We start from the raw sequence: 23,934 nt of genomic DNA, 5'->3' as shown, positions 1-23,934 counted from the left end.
GGAAGGGGGTTTTACTTGAGTCTCATATCATCATTTCTAAAGTTCAAAGAGATGATCTGAACCGTTCAACATAATTTTCATATTAAAATGTGTTTGGAGAACAAATTTGAGCTTGTACTAACACTACTGTTGCTGACAAGGTAATTATCAGTAATGATTAATTAATTTGTGAAGTTCGATCATGGCAACAGATCGAAGTATAAATATTAAATGCAAAGCCATGTGTATGTAAAGTATAGATGGACCATATCCATCCTTAAAGCAGCTCATCAGCATCCTGTGAACCTCCTGAACGCAATCTCAAAAGACACAAGCCTCCATCCACTAAAATGCCGCCACGTGTCATCCCTGGGATCCCTTCATTACCCCCATCCTGTCCCTTACCATCCCTTCATTAATTACTCGGTAGTTACGTTCTTCATCACTTCCTCTCAGCTCACAGCCTCACACACCAACAGTCTGCACTGACCTAAATTAAATTATCTTTTGTAATTAATTAAGGACCAACATATATGGCAGCCTCAACCGCCACCGCCACCGCCACTGCTCTATCCATCTCCACTGTTCCTTTCGCCCGCCCCCAGGCTCCCGGCAACAGTGTGTCGCGTGTCAGCTTTGGGTTGAACAAAGAAGCAATTGCCAGCAGAGGCAAGATTGGATCCTTGGTGGTGCCAGCAGGTACGGTACAATTAATTTTCATATATATGTGGAGTTATATATCAACTTTAAAATAAACTTATTAAAGTTTTAATTACGTACAGCGTTCAATGTGAAGTTGATAACTCCAGAAGGGGAGGTGAACCTAGAGGTGCCAGAGGACATCTACGTTTTAGACCATGCAGAGGAGGAGGGGATTGACCTGCCATACTCCTGCAGAGCCGGCTCCTGCTCCTCATGCGCTGCCAAAGTCGTGTCTGGAGAAGTAGACCAATCTGACGGTAGCTTCTTAGACGACGACCAGATAGCAGCCGGCTGGGTGCTTACATGCGTCGCATACCCAAAATCCGATCTCGTCCTCGAGACCCACAAGGAGGAAGAACTCACTGGCTAATTAATTAATTCATTAATTAATTAATTAATTATAACAAGATATATGCAAGTGCTTTTCAATGTCTTGGGGTTAGTTAATTAATTATGTGAGGAATTGTTTTTTGAGGTATAAGACTTAAAAGGAGTAATATTTGATGGTTGCATCAAACTCTTGCCTGTTTTGTATCTGAAGGAATAATTAAACCGTAATTACTTGCCTTCTTTTCCGTTAATTCATTTTTACAACAGACCACCATAACATCTTTCTTTTCCGGTCCAGATCTGTGTTTAATTATTGGAATTAAAATTGCTGAATTTAATTTGGGAAAGGTTCTACAATCAATAGTGGAATACATCTAAAAGTTTGTATTTTGATGATATTTCAATTTTAAATCTTAAAATTTTAAAATGAAGACATAGTGGACATGGTTTGTTGCTTCTTTTAGTATTTATCAGGTCTATGTTATTTTATTTTATTTTTGTATTTATCACTCCTTAATTAGACCGCTCTCTAAAATCTAAATTTGACAATTGTTACCAGAGTATGCGTACCATAAAAGTTATGTACAATATAATATTGTAGCACAATTAAGATATTAAATAGCGAAGGGTAATATTCTCATGTTCAAAATTCGGATGAATTTTTTTGAAAGACATTAAAAATTTAGAAAGCTTTAGCCTTTAGACCATCTTTTTCTAAGAAAAATATTGTAGCATAATTATCCTACAATTAATATTTGCCTTGTGGTGAATGAAAGGAGTTTAATTGCACTAGAGTTTTTGCCGAGGGTCATTAATACCGAAAAAATAATTAACAAAAATTAAAAATTAATAATGGACTAATCACGGATATTTGGGACTTTATATAAAGAGCTGTATAAATTTTACAGTAGGGAAAATTGTTGTCTTACGGTTATACGTATCTCTCATTCAAAAAGAACAACTGAACAACGACTATTAATTAAACGCCTTGTTGAGTTAAATAAAAAGTTCAATATTTTGGATGGAAAAATTATAGAGCGACTTGATTGAGATAAATAAAAAGTTCAATATTAACAACAAAAAGACAAATCAAACTCGAGCGTAATAAAACACAAAGTTTAGTTACCCAATATTGAATGTATGCTAAAATTATCCAGAGGCAGAAGGTAATAAGGATAGGGGTCCTAAGCGCTCCTATAAATTAAATATTTGTAATTATGTTGTAATTTTTATATACATCAAGAATTTTTAGTCTTCCTTATAAAATTAAATTACGCTATATTAAATATTTCAGCCCTTTCAATTCCTTATAAAATAAAATTATACTATATTAAATTTTTCATCCCTTTCAATTTCAGTTTTCTAGTTCGGCCATTGAAAATATCCTATACAAAAAGTAATTGAAAGGGATGGAGAGGGAACAAATGCACCACCCTGCAATGTACAGCCTCTGCTCTGTCCTTCTCTGTATTGCTCTGGATTTATGTGTTTGCTAGTATTTGTCCCTGTCAAGCACTTCAGCTATATATGACACACTAATAAATGATTGTGTCAAATTTATAATAATGCATCAATGAAAGGCTAAACCATAACGAGAACATTTTTAAAATATTTATATTTATATTCCTTTTCTTTTCTTTTATAATATTTCATGTCCTCTATGGGTAAATTCACTAATTTTTCCTTATTTTGGTCAAAACGCATATTTTGTAAAGTCAAATTCATTCCATCTTTCTTGAGTCTGTATTTGTTTATATATATTAAAGGGATGACAACAAATGTATGCCAATATATATACACACAGAAAACAACCCACTAACATTAAACAGGTGAATTACATTTTGTTTTTTAGAAGTAAATATTTTTTTTTATATAAATCTAAACTATCTGATTTTGGGCTTTCCTGTAGAGGGCCTTTTATACAACTTTAGGAAGGTCAAGTAGAAGCCCAAAACCTTGAATTAGTATTTTTTTTTTTTTTTGAAGAAGAAGAAGAAATGTGGAGTTTATTTTTCTAAATTTTAATATTCATAAAAAAAAATCATACGGATTTCAGACCCCTATGTGACATTACCTTCTGTCACTAACTAAAAACTGGGTCTCTTGAATTAGTAAGCAATGATAATCTTTATATTTACGTGTTTATGTTAATCAAGTTTTTTCCTAGTTAATAACATAAAGTTAGTTGGTTCTAAAAGTAAAGAAATGGAAATTAAACAGATCACTGATATTTTCTGAAACAAATTTGGTTGATATGTCAATTATCTTGAGCTAAAGAGGATTGATTGAACAGACTGCTACTTTGACAAAGAAACTATTAAACAAATGCTTTTGATTTGCAATTTGGTACTGGAATAATAATTGAATGTTCCAGATTTGACTCCTCAGCTATTGAAATTAATATTTTTGCATCAGAATAGATGGATGGAAAAAGTTGAAATTATTCAATTTAGATAGTAATTAAAATTTGAGAGATAGATTTTCACTATAATTGCAGTGACATTTTTCTTGTCAGGGATCAGTTTAAAATAATTACACAGGAAATTCAATAATAACATGTTTAGTTACTTTATTGTGCATGTAAATTCAACAAATTAAGCAAGGTTTTGCCGAAAAGCTTTACAATAGACTTGTGCTTCAAATCATGTTTTTCTTTCAACTTCTTGGAGAAGCACAAAGCATGAATCATGCATATCCCTTTTTTCTATTTCAACAATTTAAAATCAAAGTCAGAGAAGCGTGTCAGCTCTTGAAGGCAACCTCTTATAAAAGTTAAAACTCGGGGAAGGCGATTTGCTACGAAATTTCGGGTGCCGCAAAATGTATAGACCAACCAGCAATGCCATCACCTGAAATGGAGTTACAAAAACCACCACTGCCAGTAGCAGAGAAAAGATGATAAATATCCATGTCGCCCTTCGGTCTCGCCAGCTCAGCAGTGCGTTGAACCTCTCCCCCTGTGTTGCGATGTCTCCTGCAACTGTCTGTATCCGCCCCACAACAGTTCTTAACCTATCATACCTAAAATTATGTATTACAAGAACCATTAATTTATGTAGTTTCGTTAAGCTAATTAAAAGCATCATAATATTATGTAATGTATAATTATATAAATATAAATTAACCTGCCTAATCTATTTTCAATTTTGCTGATAGCATGTTGAAACAGAGAAGGAAAATTATAAACAATAAACATTTCTTGTTTAATCAGTCATATTATGATACGGAACACTGTTCTAGATTAATTTGCTCAATTGTAAATAAGAAATATTATACAGAATAATGATCTAGATTAATTTGCTAATTTAAGTACCTGAACCTGACAGTGTCCATATTCTTTGAAGTAGGGAATGTGTCAAACTCTTCGTCTAGCTCATCCTGATGTGCCACGTCAGCCTGAGATAACCTTGGGTCAAGGTGCACTGGACGTTTCGGCTTGAACCGATAATTAAACACCCCAACCGCAAACAGGTACAAAAAAACGGTCGGCAAGATCAACTCGGGAAAGAAAACTAGGGTAATGAAGAGGACATGAACTAGTAAGGTTGTAAAAGTGTTCTTCCACTTAAGTATGCTATCGATCCATTTGCCTATCGAGGAAAAACTCGACATCAATGAAGTAACCCTATAGAAATTGGCCTTGGATTTTCGCATGCTCCACATGTTTGAAGGTACTTCAAGAATGTAATCCACAACCTCTTTTCGTAAAGGAGGCTCAGCACGGCCAAGTCTCTCTGTAACAAGGGCAACTGCCCGAGCGCGTAGTTGTTCTTGTTGCATGATTGAAATTGGCTGTGAATAGTGCATTTTTGGGAGCCGCGTCTTGCTGTACTGAAGCAACATGTTTACCCAAGCGGTGCACGTGAAACGCACCGCAAGATGTAGCTCCCCGTTCTTTTTCAAACCGGAGGGTTGCAGTATCACTAGGGGGAAGAAATGAGTGTACACTCTGTTGGTTTGTAGTAAGGAGATACGTATCCGTACCTTGCCAATTTTTTTATCGGTGCCTCCTTTGTCACTGACATGGCCATTATCGAACACAGCCACGGTTATGACTGTGCACGGGTCAAATACCTCCCAGGTGTATTGCTCGTTCCATCGTGGCGAATTTGTGCTAAGGAGAGTTCTGGTTCGCACCCATTTAGGTCCGTATCTGGCTACACAGTATGGGGCTTTGACACCTGTCATGTTATATTTAATTCAGAGCTCAAGTTGTTTTTATTAACAGAAATGCTGTTAAGGAGTGTGGTTATGGTACTATGCATAGCACGGAATAAATATCTCTGTTTTCAAAGCCCAAACATCTGAGCCATTCAACATGATATTCATATGAAAATGTACTGGTAGATAAAATTTTACATTTTTTACTATTATCTTACAATTTTTTAAATAAGTAGAAAATACTACTTTTGAATGGTCTAAATTTTTTAGATTAAGTGATTTTCTAAATATCTACAAAAATAGTAAAAAGATTTAAAAAAAAATGTAAACTTTTGTATGCAAGTACATTTTCATATGGCAATTAATCATGTCGAACGGTAGAACTTCAAATACGAGAATATTGATCCAAAGTACAAACCAATAGCTCAATATAAAAACTTCAAATACGAGAATACTGATCCAAAGTACAAACCAATATGAGCTATGGATAGTATCATAGCCTCACTCTTCTATTTAAAGATGGTTTATTGTTAATTATTTATCGATTCAGTACACGTAATTACCGCTCAGATTGCGTGCCGATAGAATGCCAAGCTCAAGCAATCCAATGGCAGATTTCTGAATTTTCTTCGAAGCAGGCTGGAAATCGCTACTGTATTGCACAGACTCCTCTATTACATGGTAACCAGTGTCTAAAGTGATCTTGAGATGGATCTTGCTAGAGAACCTCTCTTCTCTCTTCGCCTCATCAATTGTGGCATCAGGTGATAGAAGGTTGTACCATTTCGGGGGTATTCTCTTCCCTTGATCATTCCTTGCCACACTGGAGAGCGGTACGAATAATCGTCCCAGTGATTGACCAGAATTCTCGACTGTTATAATGAGCAGCTCTTTGAATGGCGGACACGCGACAAACAAGATATCTTCCTTCCATGCTGGATTCGCTGACCCAGCTGTACTTTTCAAATACTTCTTTTTACCATTTATTGAAATAATGAATTGTGTATCATTCTCAAATACTTTCAGTGTTATTCTTAAATTGTACCTGGTTTTGTTTTACGGGATTGTTGACCATATTGAACCTTTAATGTTGCATTCAATGGTTTGGATTTATCGATTGGCACAAGATCCTGTGCCTCCAGCACTGATATACGCAAGTATGCCATCCTAGGTGTGAAGTACACCTTTGATCTCGTGTTTATCACTCCCATGTAATTCACGTCATGTGCATCAGATTGCCATGCATCGGGAAAACTTTCATCGGCTTGCGTTCCGAACCAGGCAGCAAAATTGACCTCACCATGCCTGAGTTTAGATCCATCCTTGTACTCAAGCCGATGCCACACAGGCGCTATAGGGCCGTCTGGAGCGGTACGGTGTGGTACATCTGTAAGGTTGACCTACATTTTGTCGTCCCACAATTAACTAGAGTTTTATCTTGCGCGTATATCATTAGATGATTAATTGGACTGGTAAATATCATTACTTAAAAAACTTATTTTTCATGGATCATTTTTAAAAATTTACCTTTACACGGCCGACATAGTCATCCAAGAGCACATCTTTATCCTTGACAATTACTTCAAAATAATCAGCTTGCATCTGGTGTTGCGAGAAGGAAAAAACCTGGCCCCACACCGGGTTATTGTTTTTCTCGAGAAATTTTGTGATTCCTTTAAAGTTGCCTAATTTCACCTCCACATAGGGATCAAGGAATCCGGTGACGTCCTTTGTCGGGAGGTCCCGTGCCTTCATAACATAAACAAACAAGTACTGCATGACTTCTACCAAGTCGTAAGTTGATGAAATCTTGCTGTTTACATGCTCCCGAGTTAGAGCAGGGATTGATGGTGAGGTATCTATTAAATTGTAATCTGGTTGCGCCGGTCCACCACCTTTTCCTGATGGTGATGGAGCTGTTTTTTTCTTGTCACCGCCAGCTGGGACCGCATGGAAAACACGCGTCTCTGGATCTGTTGATAATAATTTGATTTTACTTTGATCAGACAAAAAAACTACAGGAAGAAAAAAAAATCTAATGTTACCGCTTCTATTTTATTTTCAGAACATTACCTTGCTTCTTAGTTTTGACATGTTCTGTATCCGTTTTGCTCTTTTCATCCTCTTTCTTTTGTGATGTGTTTTTAGTAATAAATTCATCTTCATCATCCAAAAAATATGCTTTAAGACAGAGTTCGCCACGCACGCGCGAAAAAAAGAACCGTTTTTCGAGGGGAAACCACTGGATGGACGACGAAATGGCGGGCCCTAAGGAGGATCCAGATAATACAACTTGACCCATGAACTGGCTGCGACCTTTCACCGGTTCATGTAAAACAGAGGCGGTGACAGTTAAATTCGCCAGAAGAGATGACTCAGGTACAGAGAAGAAAAATGTCTCGCTCCATGTAGGAGAGAGCGTGTTGAATCTTGTTTGTGTGCGCTGTGATTCGTTGTTGAAACGGATTTCGACAAATGGATTGGAAGCACCATGGCCATCTTTTGGTAACAAATCAGCTGCCTCTATCACCTCCACTGCCACCTTCATCCTTTCTAATTAGGTGTTTAACACAAAATCTTAAATCTATTTCATTCCATATAGATACTTGTGTTATTGTTATTGTGGGTCTTGCCTAGCATATTTAAAATGTATAATAGTATAAGAGATGCAATATTAATTATCTTGAGAGGATGTTTGTTAAGTGAGGGAAGCATTAAATTGATTTGGGTGAACAGTCACTAGCGTATTTAATAGTACATTGCAATAATTCGTTTGCCATTGCTCTCAGTCCAAGACCAGGAAAAGGAGAGGTCAAGCAAGATGATAGAAACACAAAATTGATAATATTATTTAATTACATATATTTTAGGTGTGAGTGGAAAGGGCATTTCACCATTACATAATCATTGTTAACATAAATTTTCCTGGAAAAAGATACATCTCCCAGGGGAATAGCTTTTAAGGAGAATTATGTTTTTTCATATATAACAAAATGAGTATGCAAAAATTCAGTCATTGGTTAATGTAAATTTATGGCTTGAAACAATAATGTAGTAATCATAATCACAATCATCATCATTATGATGTTTTTTTTTTTTTTTTTTTTTTTTTTGAGTAAGAAATAGGAGTCAAGCTATCATCATTATGATGTTTGCTGGAACACCAATCCCCTTGTCTCCTACTTAATTAATAGTATGCAATCATCCAACAACTTCTACTGTCCAAAAAATATATATTAAAAAAACAAAAAACAAAAAACAAAAAATATGAGAAGAAATGCAGTACATAGTCAAGAGTTATTGACCTTCCTTTTTTTTTTAAGTTAAGATTAGAAATCAAATTATCTTACTACTTGTAATATCTACATGGAATAATTTCTAACTTGCAATCTCTCATACGTAAAATGACCAAACAGATTGTGCCTTGTGATGATGCCGCTGAACAGTAACAAAGTTTCCGATCGTCTAAAGCAACAGATATTTATCATATAATATTACTCTATAAGGAGAAAATAAATATTACAAAAGAATTATTACTCTTATTCAGGTTTCTTTGAGCAATGCATGATAATACTAACACCTGCTGTAATTTTGAAATACATGTTTTTTTTTTCTGGAAGTAGATGCACATGCATCTCGATATTTCAGGGTTGAATGAAAATCGAATACTCTGATAATATAAAAAGAACCCAAAAGATGAGAAAAATGTTGAGCAAAATCAGAAATGAAAGAAATGAATGGCACATGGCCGCAATCCACTACTGTATGGGCCATAGCCCAAATCAATAGACCAAATTTTAAGTACATTAAAATAGAAAACAAACACTTCACCGTTGTCGATCCTTGTGGAATAACTGGAAAAGTGCAAGCTGTTAATCCAGCTTGGGATATGGATTCCTCTTCCAAGGCCACGTAGACATGTAACTGGAGACACGTGTCACCTACAAACCCATCCTCCTAAACCCCTACTTACACTATATAGCAGCATCTGTACTTTCTCCATGGATAGAAAAGCAATAGAGAACACAGAAAAAAAAACAAAAAGGGAAGGAAAGCAATAAAAGGAGAACATGGCAATAAGCAAAGAAGATATAAAACATGGCGCCGCACAGGTGAGGCTGTCAGAGGACGAGATGCTGAGAACCGGGTACCATAACGGCACGCCACTAGAAGCCGGTAAGATTGCCGATTCAAAGCCGGTCAACCTTTTTGAGAGTGCTGATAGAATTGCGCACACGGCCGACCAAGCAAACCAACGCCGCAATGAGGGAGAGGATGCAGATCCGGTGAAAGTTCAGAGAGGTGGAAATGAGAAGAGAACCGGTAGTTAGATATAAATTTGGTCTGTGACTCGTTTGCTTGCTTGTTTAGATGATTTAGGGGTTCTATGTCTAATACTGAACTGATAATATATAGTAAGTTGTAATAAATGCTGGTTGTGTTCAAAATAAAGATGAAAAAAATTTAAGACATTGAACTTTGATATAGCTCTCGACCGTTTGAACTTTAATTTAACTTTGAAAATTAAGATATAAATTCATAGTACAGTCGATCCGAAATATATTACCATACAGGCATAGCCCTCACTCAGTTCTTAATTTTATGATCTATTATGTAATTATTTTTATTTTGTTTCCCCTTTTGTAACCAGCTGGCAGCTGCCACACAGCATGTATGGCTGTGTCCTCTCAATTATTAATTAACTTGATGTAGATATCTTTAAAAGTTTAAACATAATTAACAAGAACAACACTATATATCATATATGCAACTAATAAGTAACAATTGGTACTCTTTTCTGTACCGCGTATACACCTATGCAATTTAGGCGTAGTATTTAGTCTTTCCATAACCATAAATTATACATGCAAGTATACAACAACTCAACAAGGCCACTTTTCAAGTAATTACGAGAATTTCTACCTCCAGGACCCCAAAACTATATAATTAAGCACTTTCGTGAAATCATACAACAAATGATATTATATCAGATCAGGTTAAATAGCAACTTTATATTGCAAGTACATCCAGCTAGCTTTCATGCTGCATCTGTTAGCTTTTTGTGAATTTTATCACCAACTCTCTCTTCAAGCAAATTATTGGCATATTAGTTGAGAACGGTTGAAACGGTCGGTTCAAAACCGAATTAAAATAGTCAAACTAAAATTAAACCAGTCAACAAAAAAAATAACTCAAGTAAATTTTCATTTATTTAGTTAAATTGAAATAATTAATATTAAATTTTAAAAGATAAAAACTCAATAAATACACAAATACATTTAACAATTATAAAAATAAACATCAAAATATATCAGTTCGTTCGATAAGAGATTAAATTGAATTAACTCAAATAAATATTAATTAAATTCAGATTGGTTTGGTCGAATATTAAACCAAATCAAATAAAACAACCGAAGTAATTCAAAAATTCAATCGAACTGAATTATTTAACCCAAAAACAAAACCATTTTGAATGAATCATTTAAACCCAAAAACCAAATCATTGAATTTAAAATTTCTATAACCGAATAGACCGGATCCAATAAACACTCCTAACCTTGAGACAGTAAATCAAGGTGACTCATCACCAATTTCACTCCTAGTACAAGTAATATATAAACATTTGATTTCCTATAGTGAACAAACATACCATTGCTAATGGCTACACCAAGTTCTTGAAATTAAAATTGAAATTGAAATTGAAACCAAGTCTACCAAAAAAAACTAAATTGCCTCTATCCAATTTCACATTACCCGAACTAAACTCTTCCATAATCTTACAACAACCATTGATACATTACTGCCTTCCACTAAACACAGACAAAATAAACACTTGAACCGTGTTCTGAATGGGTGTGCCTACTACAGGCATGCAAGAGATATTATTCACATCTAAAATTACAAAAAAAGAGAAGAAGAAAACCTCACAGAGGCTTAACTAACAGAGATGCAAACTCTTGCCTTGCCGATTCATTCAGCCTAAGGTTCGAAATCTCCTCTTTGAGTCTTGATATCTCATGGCCATTCCCTACCGTCAGATCCAACAACCGATCTCTCTTGACCATCAAAAAATTAATCCTCTCCTTGGCCAGATTTATCTCTCTTGATACATCCCCCATCTCCAACTGAACCTTCTTAAGAGATGCCAATTTTGTCTCCTTCTCTGCCAGCTGTACCTCCAGCCTGGAGATCTGTGACTCGGAATCTGTATACTCGGTCTTAATATAAAGGAGTTGCCTAAGGCGGGCCCGATACTGACCCATGTCAAACCCATTCTCCTCAAGAGGGTTGAGACAGGATATTTTTTCCATAATCAATGCCACATCATCATCATAAGAGAGGTTTTTGATCGAGTCTGTCAGGTTTGCATATGTGACCATGAGACCCAATGCTATGCCTTCCCGCATCTCCGGACATAAACTGTTATATAGTAGGGGAAAAAACTGTTATATAGGTGTATTATGTGGCGCGCAGATATACTCTCTTGTGAATTGCAGCCAATATTGTTTGTGATTTCAATTTTGATTGATCTGACGTGTTGGGTAAAAATCACTTGAGAATTTAAAAGTGGATTGGCAAGAAAGGAACACGGATTATGCATAAATTATAATTAAATCGGACCCAGTACATATAGGTGTTTGATTCGGCCATTTTAGTCATTTTGGTATTCTCACAACTTGCCCAAAAAAAGTGAGATGCTGGTATTGTAAAATGTATATGAGAAAGGTTCTAAAGGCAATAGTATTCAGTACAATTTGCAAAAAAATAATGTACAATGCATATGAGAAAGGTTCTGTGGTAGCAAAAGTCAAGTGAAAATAAAACACAATTAATTAATCTGGTAACAAGAACCATGCAATGAAATACTTTTGTACCAATTAAATATGGTACCAAGAACCACACAAATTACATTTGAGTTACCTTTGTAGTTTCGTGAAATGAGGTCGCTGTGGGGCCTGACTGAATACCTTCAGTTTCTCTACTGCTTGCCAAATAGACGCGGTCTTTTGGAACCCATTAGGGCTAGAATTAGGGTTAGGGTTAGGGTCAGCATTATAGTTTTCTGTGGCCGACACTGATGCCTCAGAATTCGGGGTCCCCTCTTTAGTTCCTGCATTTGCTGGAACCAGATCCTCTACAACAGAGCTTGGGTTTTGGTTGGCAGTATCCGAGGAACCTGTAATACAAACCAAAACTACACTAATTTCTCTCTAATATTGCATTTTTATTATATACAAAAGTGGAGGCAAGCCACCTGTTTCATTGAAACAGAATGTTTTTATCAATACCAAACAACTGGTACCAATTACATCACTCCCTATTATTGCTTATTTAGACCCAATGAATAATAAATTTGGTGGTGTTTGGTTGCAAGTTTTTGGAGGCCTAAGTTGTTTATTCCAACTTAGGCCGGCTATTCATGTTTGGTTATTCCAACTTAAACCGACCTAAGTTATTCATGTTGGGTTGAGGTCTAAAATTATGTTATGGTTTAAGTTGTTCCTCATTTGGTAAGAATTTGAACTTCATGAAATGAACCAGTAAAATATTTCTAGCACACCATGCCAGACAACTAATCACCCCAGATGTAAGAAGAAAAAAATTAGAAAGTGTGTTGCATGCATTAGTAGAAGAATAAGAAAAATACGGAAAGGACAAAAAAACAGCCAAATTTTCTAACATATTTATAAATAAACACATATATGTAGGGGTGTTCAAACGGTTTAGTTTAATCGGTTTTGGACCGAACCGAATTAGTTCGGTTCAAACGGTTCGGTTTTTTCGGTTTATTGGATCGGTTCGGTTTGTTTTTCAGAACCGATATACTACTTTGGTTCGGTTCGGTTTTAAATATTTCAAAACCGTTTATACTGAACCACCGAACTATTCAGATTCAATTCATTAGCCCCCACCCCCGACCCCAACACGATTAAAACCCAGCTTCTCCTACTCACACGCGTGACTAGGACCTAGGGTTTCACGTGCGGCGCCTTCACCCGTCCTGTCCTGTCGCACAGCTTCACGCCTTCACCTACCCCAACGTCAAATCGCCGAATCGTCTCGCACAGTAGCACGATGTCCTCTTCTATCCCCAGATACGATACTATAGCTTCCCCTTTTATCTCTCTCTCAGTCTCTCTTAATCTCTTGCGAATAACAAGCTTTTTGAAAGTTGAAATAATTTTCTGAGTATCCTCTTTCCTTCTCTAGTTCTCTCACTGAGTTTTCTGATTTTCTTGAACAATAATTGTTTTCCTTCTCTTTGACTCTTTGGCTCTTTGCTACCCTTTTGCCTTGCTCTCTCAGTTGCGCAAGAATTGAAATTAGCTTTGAAAGTTAAGCCCTTTCTCTCTTTGTTTTTGTTCAATTAGATTAATTACGTGAATGTGGTAGAATGGGCTGGAGAAGAGCAAGAGGCTGGAGAATACTTCATCATGCTCATTCACTTGCAAGTTGCAAAGTTTTAGAATATTTTTGTCTTTTACGTTGATATTAATAAAATAGGCTGATGATGCAATTTTTTATAATTTTTGGACTACAATGTAATTTTCCCTTTTTAACAATAGATCTGATGATTTTTCATAAAATTCATAATGGGTTATGATGATTCTTTGAACCCGTTAATTTTTATACTGGATTTTCTGGAAATGAACAAAGAGATCATTAGTGAGATGGTTTTTTGGATTTCTTGCTAAGTACTGTTATTACGTTGATTTCTGGATTTCTATTTTTAATACTTGCTCTTTGTGTTAATTTTTATACACGGTTTTCTGGTTATTATGTGATGTGCAGTTAAATTTCGGTTCAAACTGAACAAACCGAAATAAAATTTGGTTCGGTTCGGTTCGGTTGATAGGCTAAAACGGTTCGGTTCGGTTTGGTTCTATTTTTAAAACCGGAATAAAAGTTTGGTTTGCTTAGTTCGGTTCGGTTTCAACCGAACCGAACCGATGAACACCCCTATATATATGCGATTAGAAATTTCTGCACATACAACAGGATAATTAAGGCAAGCTTACAAATACAACACAAATTCATATACTTGTTAGAAATTAGTTACTAGTAAGAAATACTGTCAAGTAAAAAAAGGAAAAATAGTTTAAGCGTGGACTCAATGATAAACCACTTGTTAAGGCACCTTAACTTTTTGCATATTAGGCCGGTCTAAAGTTCAGCTTATGCCATCTTAAACCGGGTCATTTAAACCACATTTGGTGGAATAATAGAAGCACGAAGCCCTTATTCCACTATTTAATCCACAAGCAAACACCACCTTAAGAAATAGAATCGACAAAAGAAGAGAGAAAGGAGGGAAAAATTGGATAGTTGCTGACAATGGGGCCATTGGGGAACTATTAAACCACCTGGAGAGGAGGTGGTTTAAACTTAAAGAGCCAATTTTAGAGTTAGGCTTAGTTAGGTGGACCTAATTAATCTGTATTTGGAGATTGCGTATGATTTATGCCCAACCAAACACCTCATTAACATTAAGATTAACTATCATTGGGAAAAAGGCAACAACTGAGCATCTGGAAAACTATCAAACTAATCCAAAGTAGCAATTAGTGCTGGAGATAGTTAATCGGTACAAAAGATACACATTCAATTTCGGATTTCATAACATGCAAACAAACCTTGAATTGGAGCGGTGGAAGCACCAAAGACTCCTGGCGAAAGCGAGTCTCTACCGGCGCCTGGATTGAGCAGAAGGGTCTTGCGACGCTTGTAGCAATGGAGAGGTTTAACCTGAGATCTAGGTTTTGTAGGTCTTAGAAGGAATTGGAGAGGTTTAAGCCCAGCCCTAGCTTTTGTTAGTCTAAACTGGAATCGAGATTGCGTATGATATTTGGAGAGGATGGTACCGCCAAGGAGCCGACGCTGAAAGGAGCTCCCAGCTTTTCTCGTAGTGGGAGTGCGTCTGACCTCGTCTGGTACGGATTCCCGTGGCAGTCTCGGTATCCTCCCTCGTGCCATTACTGGGTGAGCAGTGAGCTCAAGGTTTTGTGCGACCACTGGAGTGGTGTGACTAGAACGGTAGGGGTTTAATGGGGTAAAGATTTTAACAGACCACTTTTGGCTCATGCAGGGCACGAATCAGTGCAGTTCCGTTTTGATTCTATAGTTCGTGCGCTGCATCAAGTCCAAACTACTCTGTTAAAATATTTACCCGTTAAAGCGAAGGTTTATTCGCTGGATCAAACTATGGCCGAATGGGCCTTCTTTTCTTTTCTTTTCTTTTCTTTTCTTTTTTTGAATAAATCGATCAAATAAAGGCCTCAATTCTTGTGAAATATCCCATGAAAAAACAAAAAGATACGACATATATATATATTATGGAAATAAAGGCCTCAATTCGTATTAATGGTTCAAATTATGTCCATCAAATCCAAATATATGCATGAATTTCTTTTTTAAAAGGTATTATGGTGAATTTCAAGCCATTCCCAGAAGACAACTCATAATTTATATCAGCCGTTTATTTTATTTTTTTAGTACGTAGATATTGAAGATTAAGTCACCTAATTATTTAAATTTATAATTTTTTATTTTATTTTGAACTTGCGACCTCGTACGTAGAGATCAAAGACTGATTCTCCTGCAGCCGTCTATTTCATTAGGATGATGATTTTTTTTTAAAACCCTTTCATAAACACAAATACTATATACTGAACAAGTAAATTCCAGCCGTTCGTCCTCTCAAACAACGTGCTCGCACGAATTTCAGCGCAGCAGAATATTTGTGATTTCAGAAACCGAGAGGATAAAGAGTTCGATTTTGGTATCAAAACTCAAGTCATCTGAGCCACACTACAATTTTTTTTTTTTTTTTTTTTTGAGCAATTGCTTGTTGTACCAGACAAAAACGCGTGCCACATGGGGACCACCAATATTAGGTCCAGTCAAAATCAAAGAAAAGGAGCACCCAGGACAACTAAATGCTAATTCAAGATCAATTAATAACAAATTTTTAAATGATATTGATTGACAATTTTTAATTGATAAAATTAAAAAGAGATTGCAAGAGTAAAAATACTCTTTATTATCTTTGGGGGTAGAGTAACCCTTCTAAATTTTGTGCTTTCTGTTATTTCTTTATAGAGTTTGGCTATATGACATCAGTGTCATTTCAGCCTATATAACACTAACTTCAAAACCTATCGAATCGACTTCAAACGGTGAATCCAAACTGTTCAAACCTATCTATTTCATTTGTTGTGCGTTACATGCAACATTTATAATTTTTTGAATTTATTTAGTATCTAGTCAAGCGGTCAAACGTGTGAGTTTTTAAGTTAATTTTAATTCATTCATTTTTCAACATTTTTGACCGCTTGATTTGATGCTAAAATAACTAGAAAAATAAATATTTTGCATGCAAACGCGTCACTCATAAAGTAAATCGGTTTGAATGGTTTGAATTAGTCGTTTGAAGTCTCTCCAATCAATTTTGTAGTTGGTGTCATATGACACTGATGTCATACTAACCAGACTCTTCTTTATATTGGTTATCAATATATAGATTACCTGCAAAAATTAGATATAAAATAAATAAAATTAGACGTAAATTTTTATGACATGGGGTTAACTCTACTAGAAGAAAATACGTCTTAGTCTCTTGGAGAATTATATGCAAAAGTAAAGATCAATGAGGCTTGGGAGTCTTAGATCTTAAGCTTATGAATAAGGTCCTTCTGGCTAAATGGTGGTATTGCTTTCTAGATAATTTTGTTTATGGTAGATGAAAAAATATTTTACTAAGTAAATATGAAACTAGAACTTCTCCTTCTCTTTGTTTGTCATTTTGGAGATCAATCCTAAAAGTTTGTAGTTATCAATTTAGGCTTAAATAAAGAGATTGGAAATGAAAATACTTCTTTTTTGGTTAGATAGGTGGTGTAGTGAACATGCCTTAAAACATCAATTTTCAAACCTTTTTTCTATTGTTACTGATAAGTTTATTTTTGTTGCAAGGGTCTTTTCTAATTCTTATTTAAGTTTGTCTTTTCAAAGGCAAATAACTGGTATATATAGAACCGAATTGATTGCCTTGCATCACAAGTTCCAACATTTTACTTTGTCTTCTAATTTAAAAGATAGATTGATATGGAGATGATCACAAGATGACCACTTCACTGTTCATTTTTTTTTATAAATGGTTAGAGTATGGTGGTATACCAAATTATGAATATGATACCATTTGGAAATCTCACATCCCTTCAAAAATCAAAATCTTTCTTTGACTGGTCCGACGAGATAAAATTCTATATAAGGTTAACTTAGCAAAAAAAAAGGTTGGCCAGTGGATCTTGCTTGTACATTTTGTGAACAACCTGAGAGTACTGAACATTTATTTATACATTGTTCTTATGTACGATTGATCTGGAATTGGATTGCAACATACAATTCATTCACCTTTGAATGTAATTTATTATATGATTTGTGGTTACTTAAGCTTCTATACCCTTAAAAGATAGATTACTTGTAGAATTGTTAAGGGAATCTATTTTATGGAATGAATGATTAAAAAGAAATAGAGTTATTTTTAATGATGATACTACTCTCATTTCCGTTAAATCATTAGAATTTAAGATAATTTATTTAGCTACTTTTTGGTGTAAGTCTAGATCTGAAAATTCATACTTAAAATTAAATATAATGCTTTCATGTGATGTTAAGGACCTCCCAGATCTGATAATGGAAGAGGAAGAGGAGTCAATCAAAGCTCTTGAAGCTGGCAGCCCCTCAGGTCAAATGTTTGGAGATGAGTTGACGGATGATGATTTACTGGATGAGTAGTCTTCCAGAGTTTGACCGACTTTTAAGCTTTTGTTTGCTTAGTATTTCATTTTGTTGGGAGATTAGTTTTTGATGTGATATTGTTTTTACTTGTATGCTTTTATGTTTTTTGATGTTGATAGTAAACTGTTGTAAGATTTAACGTATTTGATTTTAGTATCTATTTTGGATATGAAATTAAGTATGCTTTATTTCTATGAAATTGATGATCATATCACTATTTTTTTTTTTTAAAAGAAAAAAGAAAATTGAAGGTGAATTATGTTCCAAGTTTATTAATTTTTTATCTTTTTCATCAGTCTTTATTACGTCATAGACTGTTATTGCGCCGTAATATATCCTTATCTTGAGCGTCCGTTTTTGGGCGTTCAAATCAAAGTATCAAACAAGTTTGAAGGTCGCTCTCTTTTATGAGAACGCGTGTTCAATGACGTCAGCTGAGGTACTTTTGTCAATTTATTTATGTGGGACAGTTTGACTTTTGTGGTAATTTGTAAGTGGTTGGTGCAAGAATTTATATCAACTAAATTTAACTCGAATTTAAATGATAAAAAAACCCGTCATATCTGCTATGACATGAATATTAAAAGAATTTCGTGCATTCTGTGTCGAATCAGATTGGTCCGGATTTTGATTCGTTGGTTTAAATCTAAATTTAAGATTTGAAATTTTGAATTATTTCGGAGGATCCGGATTCGTTGGTGCAATGCATATGCATCAGCTATTCATCAGTAAAATTGTATGCTTTAGAGTTTAGAAACTTTAGTAGAGGAGAGCGGAGTGTTTTTTTTTTTATGGACTTTCAACTAAATTTGATTTGATATCAAATACTCCCGTCAAGATTCGTACGTACAATTCAAATTATAACTTTTAAATTGGACACATAAATCACCATGTAGATCAAGCGATTCATATCACAGACTAAATTTGAACTGAATTAAGGTCTGATCAGAGACAAAGCTATGTACGTAGATTGAACGGAGTATTTTTCTTTCAAACTTTTTGTATTTATATATAATTTTTTTATATAATTTAGAGTAAGATGTCATGAGTAGTATTGGTTGTATATAAATTTCATGTAATTGATTCTCATTCGCGTTTGATCTATAGTTAGAAAATTTAACTCCATTCTTATCTTCAGTACATGTGATTTGGTAATATTTTCAACCACTACTAAGTATTTGCAGATGTCCAGATTAGTATCATCAACAACACGAATGAAATATTTCTTGATAGAATCATCAAGCAGTTGTTATCACCTTATATATAATGAAATATTCAGATTGGATACCCTTACCTCAAAAGTACTTGAAATTTAATAGTATTGTATTTTACAAGTTTTCGATACAAATTAATATAAAAAAAAAAAAGAAATTATACGTGGACAGAGAGGAGATATTTGCATGATATATCATGCACGTGTTTTTTTAATTCTAGGTGGAAAATTCTAGAATTATTGAGAAGTTTATTTGCAATCAAAATTCATCAGCAGCACCAGATCTTTGAATATTAATCTTAAAGAATCTAAATTTAAATCCTTTTTGGCGATTTGTGGATACACTTGTTTCACTTTGAGGAAATTAAGCTTCAGATTATCTCTTAATTTTATTTCTACCAAAATTTAAATTAGGTGTAAATTTAAATGTGGATGAGGTTTGCTCCACCTGGCTTAAAATTAACAATAATAGAGGAGTCGTTATTATGATGATTGGCGAAAGGAGATAAATTATATTTGACTATTTGTAATTATGTGCAATCATCAATAATTGGCAAATTGCACAATCATATAGCTCATCTTAGAAGATATATATAATGTGTAATAAATACAGGTTTAAATTAAATCTCTTGAAAAAAATATTACACGTATTATTTTTCATTATAAATAATTTTTTGCTTGGACAAAAAGATATTTATTTGTGTTTAAAATTTGCTTAATGCAAATATAATTCTATAAAAATTCATTTAATTTTCCTACAGTTTTAATTTAAAAAATTACATTTATTAATTACAAAAATCAGACATCTAATAAGAAATAAAGTATGTAAATTTTATTTTTTCACTTAAAATAATTTATGCTTGATTTCTATTTTTATACTAGACTGGAAAATATAACATATGGACCTTTGGACAGTGTACATATTTTTGCTGAGAAATAGAATCCATGGAAGTTAGCTCTATATAATAATTATGTGCATGTATAAGGAATAATTCATTGTATTTGGTCAAAGCTGTATGCTTTATGGTATACCACTAAATGGTTTTAAAATGAGCACCATAAGTGAATTAATGTTTATGAATTAATGTTTATGGTGTAACACAAATAACTTTAAAAGAAATATATATAATGATGACTGATTGGTTTGATAAACTTAACAACCGTAAAAATATAGAAAACATAAGAATAAGCATTTTTTTTTTCATAAACAAAAGTCGACACATTTATTAGAACAGCATGCTCATTCATTATTGTTATAAATTAGTTATATTTTCAACATGATAAGTGATAACACATATAATCATAATTTATTGCAGAATCGACTCAGCGAATATATGGACATAATTAACTGTAGAAGTTCACAATTTCAAGTATACATTTTAACAATCGGATATATATTTGGATAAGTACTCGTGTGGAAAAATATTTGACAATCATACTGAAAACCACAGTTATAAAATTCTACTAAGATAAACCGGATAAGGATAATTAATTACTGAAATAATAAAATATTTGACAATGAAGCTAAAAATCAGAGTTATAAAATTCTCCCAAGATCAATCAACCAGATAAGATAAGGATAATTACTGAAATAATAAAATACTGCGCAGTCTTAATTTCCCAGGAGAATTGTTATAATTAAAAGCTGGTTGACAATATATATTATGTACTCTATCCTAACAATAACATTAATTAATCTTATCTTAAATTATATAATTGTACAATGTTATGTTACTTTACTAAAAAGTTACTGTCAAATAATAAATTTTAATTGTATCGGAAGATGTTGGAAGAGAAGGCGAGAACGAACATCCCATGATCCCATCTCTGTCTAAGCTCATCGATCTTTCTAAGAAGTTCCTTGAACTTTATATATGTTCTTGTGGCAGTATCTTTGTTTTAGACTATGTGCCGGGTTTCATTATCCTTTATGATGGGTGAAAATCGCTGGCCATGCTTGCAAAAGAAACAAGATGTGGTATACAAAATCAAGGGAGACAAATTGCGACCTCTCATTGCAGGAAAAGTCTGAGGTTAATTTCTGGCTTTTTGACCGAAGGGCTCAACAAACCCGTATCTTCAACGGTACCGTGCTCGTTGTGGTGTGCTCCGCAATTGATGTCAAAACTCTCATTAATGCAAGGAGAAAGGAAGAAGCTCACCTTGAACACTGATCATTGCACTCTAATTTGGAGGTGAAGATTGTTAAAAATCAGTACACGTTCACCTTTACTTCCTCTCCATTTTTTCAGTTCTGGAGTAGATGAAATCTTCAAACAACTGCAGTCTGAGGCACGGTTCCCCTCCGCACAGTGTGTTTTCCTTTATCTCTCTCTGTGTAACCCCAATTGAAGCACACCCTTAATGAACTGATATTAACTTTTAGTTGAGCGAGTGAAATTTGAATCCATATCTCCTTAGACACTTGACACTATAGTGATAATTTTATGATTTTGGAAAATTTTGACGGAGTCAGAAGTTCGTGATTCGAAAATAATTCAAAATTATAGTCTCATAAGAGAGCAAAAAAGAATATATACTAGAAATTATTTTGTCCAGAGAATAATTCGAGATAATTCGTAAAATTCGGAATAATTTGGGTATACCGAATAATACGCTGATTGATTCGCTAACAACTCAAATCTGAAAAATTCGCGAATTATTTGCATGCAAATTATTTGTGAATCTCGTTACTATGTCTGAAAGTATTGCACTAAAAATAACGGTATGGATTTGTCCCAACTGGACCAAAAGAATATGGTGTCTGGTGAAACCAGTGTAACAAAATGCGGCCGCATATGCGTATGCTGTTCCAAACCGCATAAAAAATTAATATGCGGTTCCGCATAATTTTGACCGCATATCGCATATGACCCGCTTATGTGGCCGCGTAATTTTGACAGCATACCACATATGACCCGCATATGAACCGCATATACTGTATATGATCCGTATACCACATATGAACCGCATATGATCCGCATAAAATTCTTGTTGTGAGATTTTTGAATCAGTGGATTTTAAAATATATATGCTTTTATTATCTTGCTATTGTGTATTCTTATATATGTATGTTGCTTAAATATTAGAGAATAATGGATATAAAATAGTTCTACAAACATGTGTGTTCTTATTCCTTTTGTGAGATTATGCTTTCAATTCCAAATATATATGAATTTTTATTTTAAAATCCGCATATGCAGCTGTATACCGTATATGCGGTATGCGGTGGCTTTTCGCATACCGCATAGAAACCGCATTTTATAACACTAGGTGAAACTATAGGAAGTCTGTTTTGAGATTTGTATCAGATTGAAAGAACGGTGTAGATCTATTTATTGCATCTCAGGTATCTCATTGTACTGAGTCCGGTAGTGCAATAAATCCGAATTCTCACCTTATACCGGGTAAAACTTTTTAATTGATTAGTTTTGACTTTATGCATCATATACCCGCTTTATTCCTTATCAGATAAATTTCAATTAATTAAAAATATATTATTTAAAATTAGGGCGGCGTCAGAATATATGATAAAATAGGACAAATTCATAATGGACTAAATTTTTTTTGTAATTATTTGAGTAACAACTAACAAGCATATTTTTACAATTTTTCTGTAAAATACAATAACAAAAGTATATTTCTGAAAAAAAAAATGAAGCAGGGCAGTAAATGTCTCCCTGAAACTTAACCTTGTTTGGATGGAGAGCAGAGGATGGGAGGGAATGGAAAAAAAATAAAACTTTTCGTTGAATTATGTTTAGTTGGCAAAATTATGTCGGAATTGAAGGGTACAGGAGGTGAAAGGTTTAACCCTGTATCATTGTAATAAATAGAATCGGTTTTCCATCCAATTTAGAGTGTAACGGATGTAAAGATATTTTGTTGCAAATATTTTTTTGAAAAAATAACACAAATGTCCAACTCTATATCATACCTATATAATTTTCATACAAGTTTTTTGTCACAAATCTACAACAGTTGTTGAATTTCTCATTAACCTTGTAAATTTTAATCAACCATTCAAGAAATAAGATGGAAAAAAATTAAATTCATTTCCCTTCATTAATCATCTAAATAGGAAAATGTTAAATATATTAATCTTTCTTTTTATTCCATTCCTTTTTTTATTTTTCACCTCCCCTTTCTTCCTCAACTCTCCATCCAAACAGAGTGTAAGTAACTTCGCCGCTAATTTAAAATTAAACATGTCATGAAATATTTTTAGTTGCAGCTACTAAATGTTTATTTTATTCTCTTACTACATTGTAGCCGATGATAAAAATTTGTAAATTAATTAAAAAAATTTGCATACTCTTGCAAAAGCTCGGTTGTAATAGTCATTTTTTTTTTGTGCCACAACATGTTTTTGGTCATATATAATTATTTAACAATTATTTATTTAATAATTTTGAATATCATTAATAATAATGTTCCAAATTAAAATCCGATTTAGAGCATGTTTATGTGGTTTTCGTACCATGCTTTAAAATATAATGAAATTTACTATCAAGTGAGTTAACTTTATACATTATAAAATTAACAATTTTTTATGCATCACCAAACAATTAACAAATTACATAAAATTTTGTTAGTATATATCATCTAATGTTTAACGCCGTATTTGTTTTATTTTCAACTTTATTGGAATTGATATTAAAAGTATTTCAAAAAAATATTATCATAAATTATAACATTTTGAACTCTTCTCTACATGTGTTTTATCCTGAAATTTCTTGGAATCTTCA

The 23,934-nt window shown here is 33.9% G+C and overlaps 4 protein-coding genes across 4 annotated transcripts; 2 read left to right on the top strand and 2 right to left on the bottom strand.

Annotated features, from left to right (window-relative positions):
• Window positions 1-418: 418 nt before the first annotated feature.
• On the top strand, window positions 419-1,251 carry LOC144558174 (ferredoxin-like). Its single transcript, XM_078306947.1, has 2 exons — window positions 419-678; window positions 762-1,251. The coding sequence occupies exons 1-2, from the start codon at window positions 513-515 to the stop codon at window positions 1,049-1,051; spliced, it is 456 nt and encodes a 151-aa protein (XP_078163073.1). The 5' UTR covers window positions 419-512; the 3' UTR covers window positions 1,052-1,251.
• A 2,239-nt stretch (window positions 1,252-3,490) lies between these two features.
• On the bottom strand, window positions 3,491-7,811 carry LOC144558169 (multiple C2 domain and transmembrane region protein 5-like). Its single transcript, XM_078306935.1, has 6 exons — window positions 7,246-7,811; window positions 6,700-7,145; window positions 6,218-6,572; window positions 5,736-6,125; window positions 4,325-5,192; window positions 3,491-4,032 (listed from the first exon to the last, which is right to left on the bottom strand). Exons 1-6 carry the CDS (start codon window positions 7,718-7,720, stop codon window positions 3,741-3,743), a joined length of 2,826 nt encoding a protein of 941 aa, XP_078163061.1. The 5' UTR covers window positions 7,721-7,811; the 3' UTR covers window positions 3,491-3,740.
• A 1,344-nt stretch (window positions 7,812-9,155) lies between these two features.
• Window positions 9,156-9,628, top strand: SMP1 (seed maturation protein). The gene has a single exon (XM_078316141.1). The coding sequence runs from the start codon at window positions 9,243-9,245 to the stop codon at window positions 9,501-9,503; it is 261 nt and encodes an 86-aa protein (XP_078172267.1). The 5' UTR covers window positions 9,156-9,242; the 3' UTR covers window positions 9,504-9,628.
• A 1,237-nt stretch (window positions 9,629-10,865) lies between these two features.
• LOC144558160 (uncharacterized) lies at window positions 10,866-15,176 on the bottom strand. Its single transcript, XM_078306922.1, has 3 exons — window positions 14,808-15,176; window positions 12,094-12,349; window positions 10,866-11,592 (listed from the first exon to the last, which is right to left on the bottom strand). The coding sequence occupies exons 1-3, from the start codon at window positions 15,145-15,147 to the stop codon at window positions 11,097-11,099; spliced, it is 1,092 nt and encodes a 363-aa protein (XP_078163048.1). The 5' UTR covers window positions 15,148-15,176; the 3' UTR covers window positions 10,866-11,096.
• Between the last annotated feature and the right edge of the window lie 8,758 nt (window positions 15,177-23,934).

This window comes from Carex rostrata, chromosome 1 (assembly GCF_964058835.1).
Source record: "Carex rostrata chromosome 1, lpCarRost1.2, whole genome shotgun sequence".
Taxonomy (NCBI): domain Eukaryota; kingdom Viridiplantae; phylum Streptophyta; class Magnoliopsida; order Poales; family Cyperaceae; genus Carex; species Carex rostrata.
Note: the sequence above shows the minus strand (reverse complement) of the source record. Positions and strands in the feature narration are given on the sequence as shown.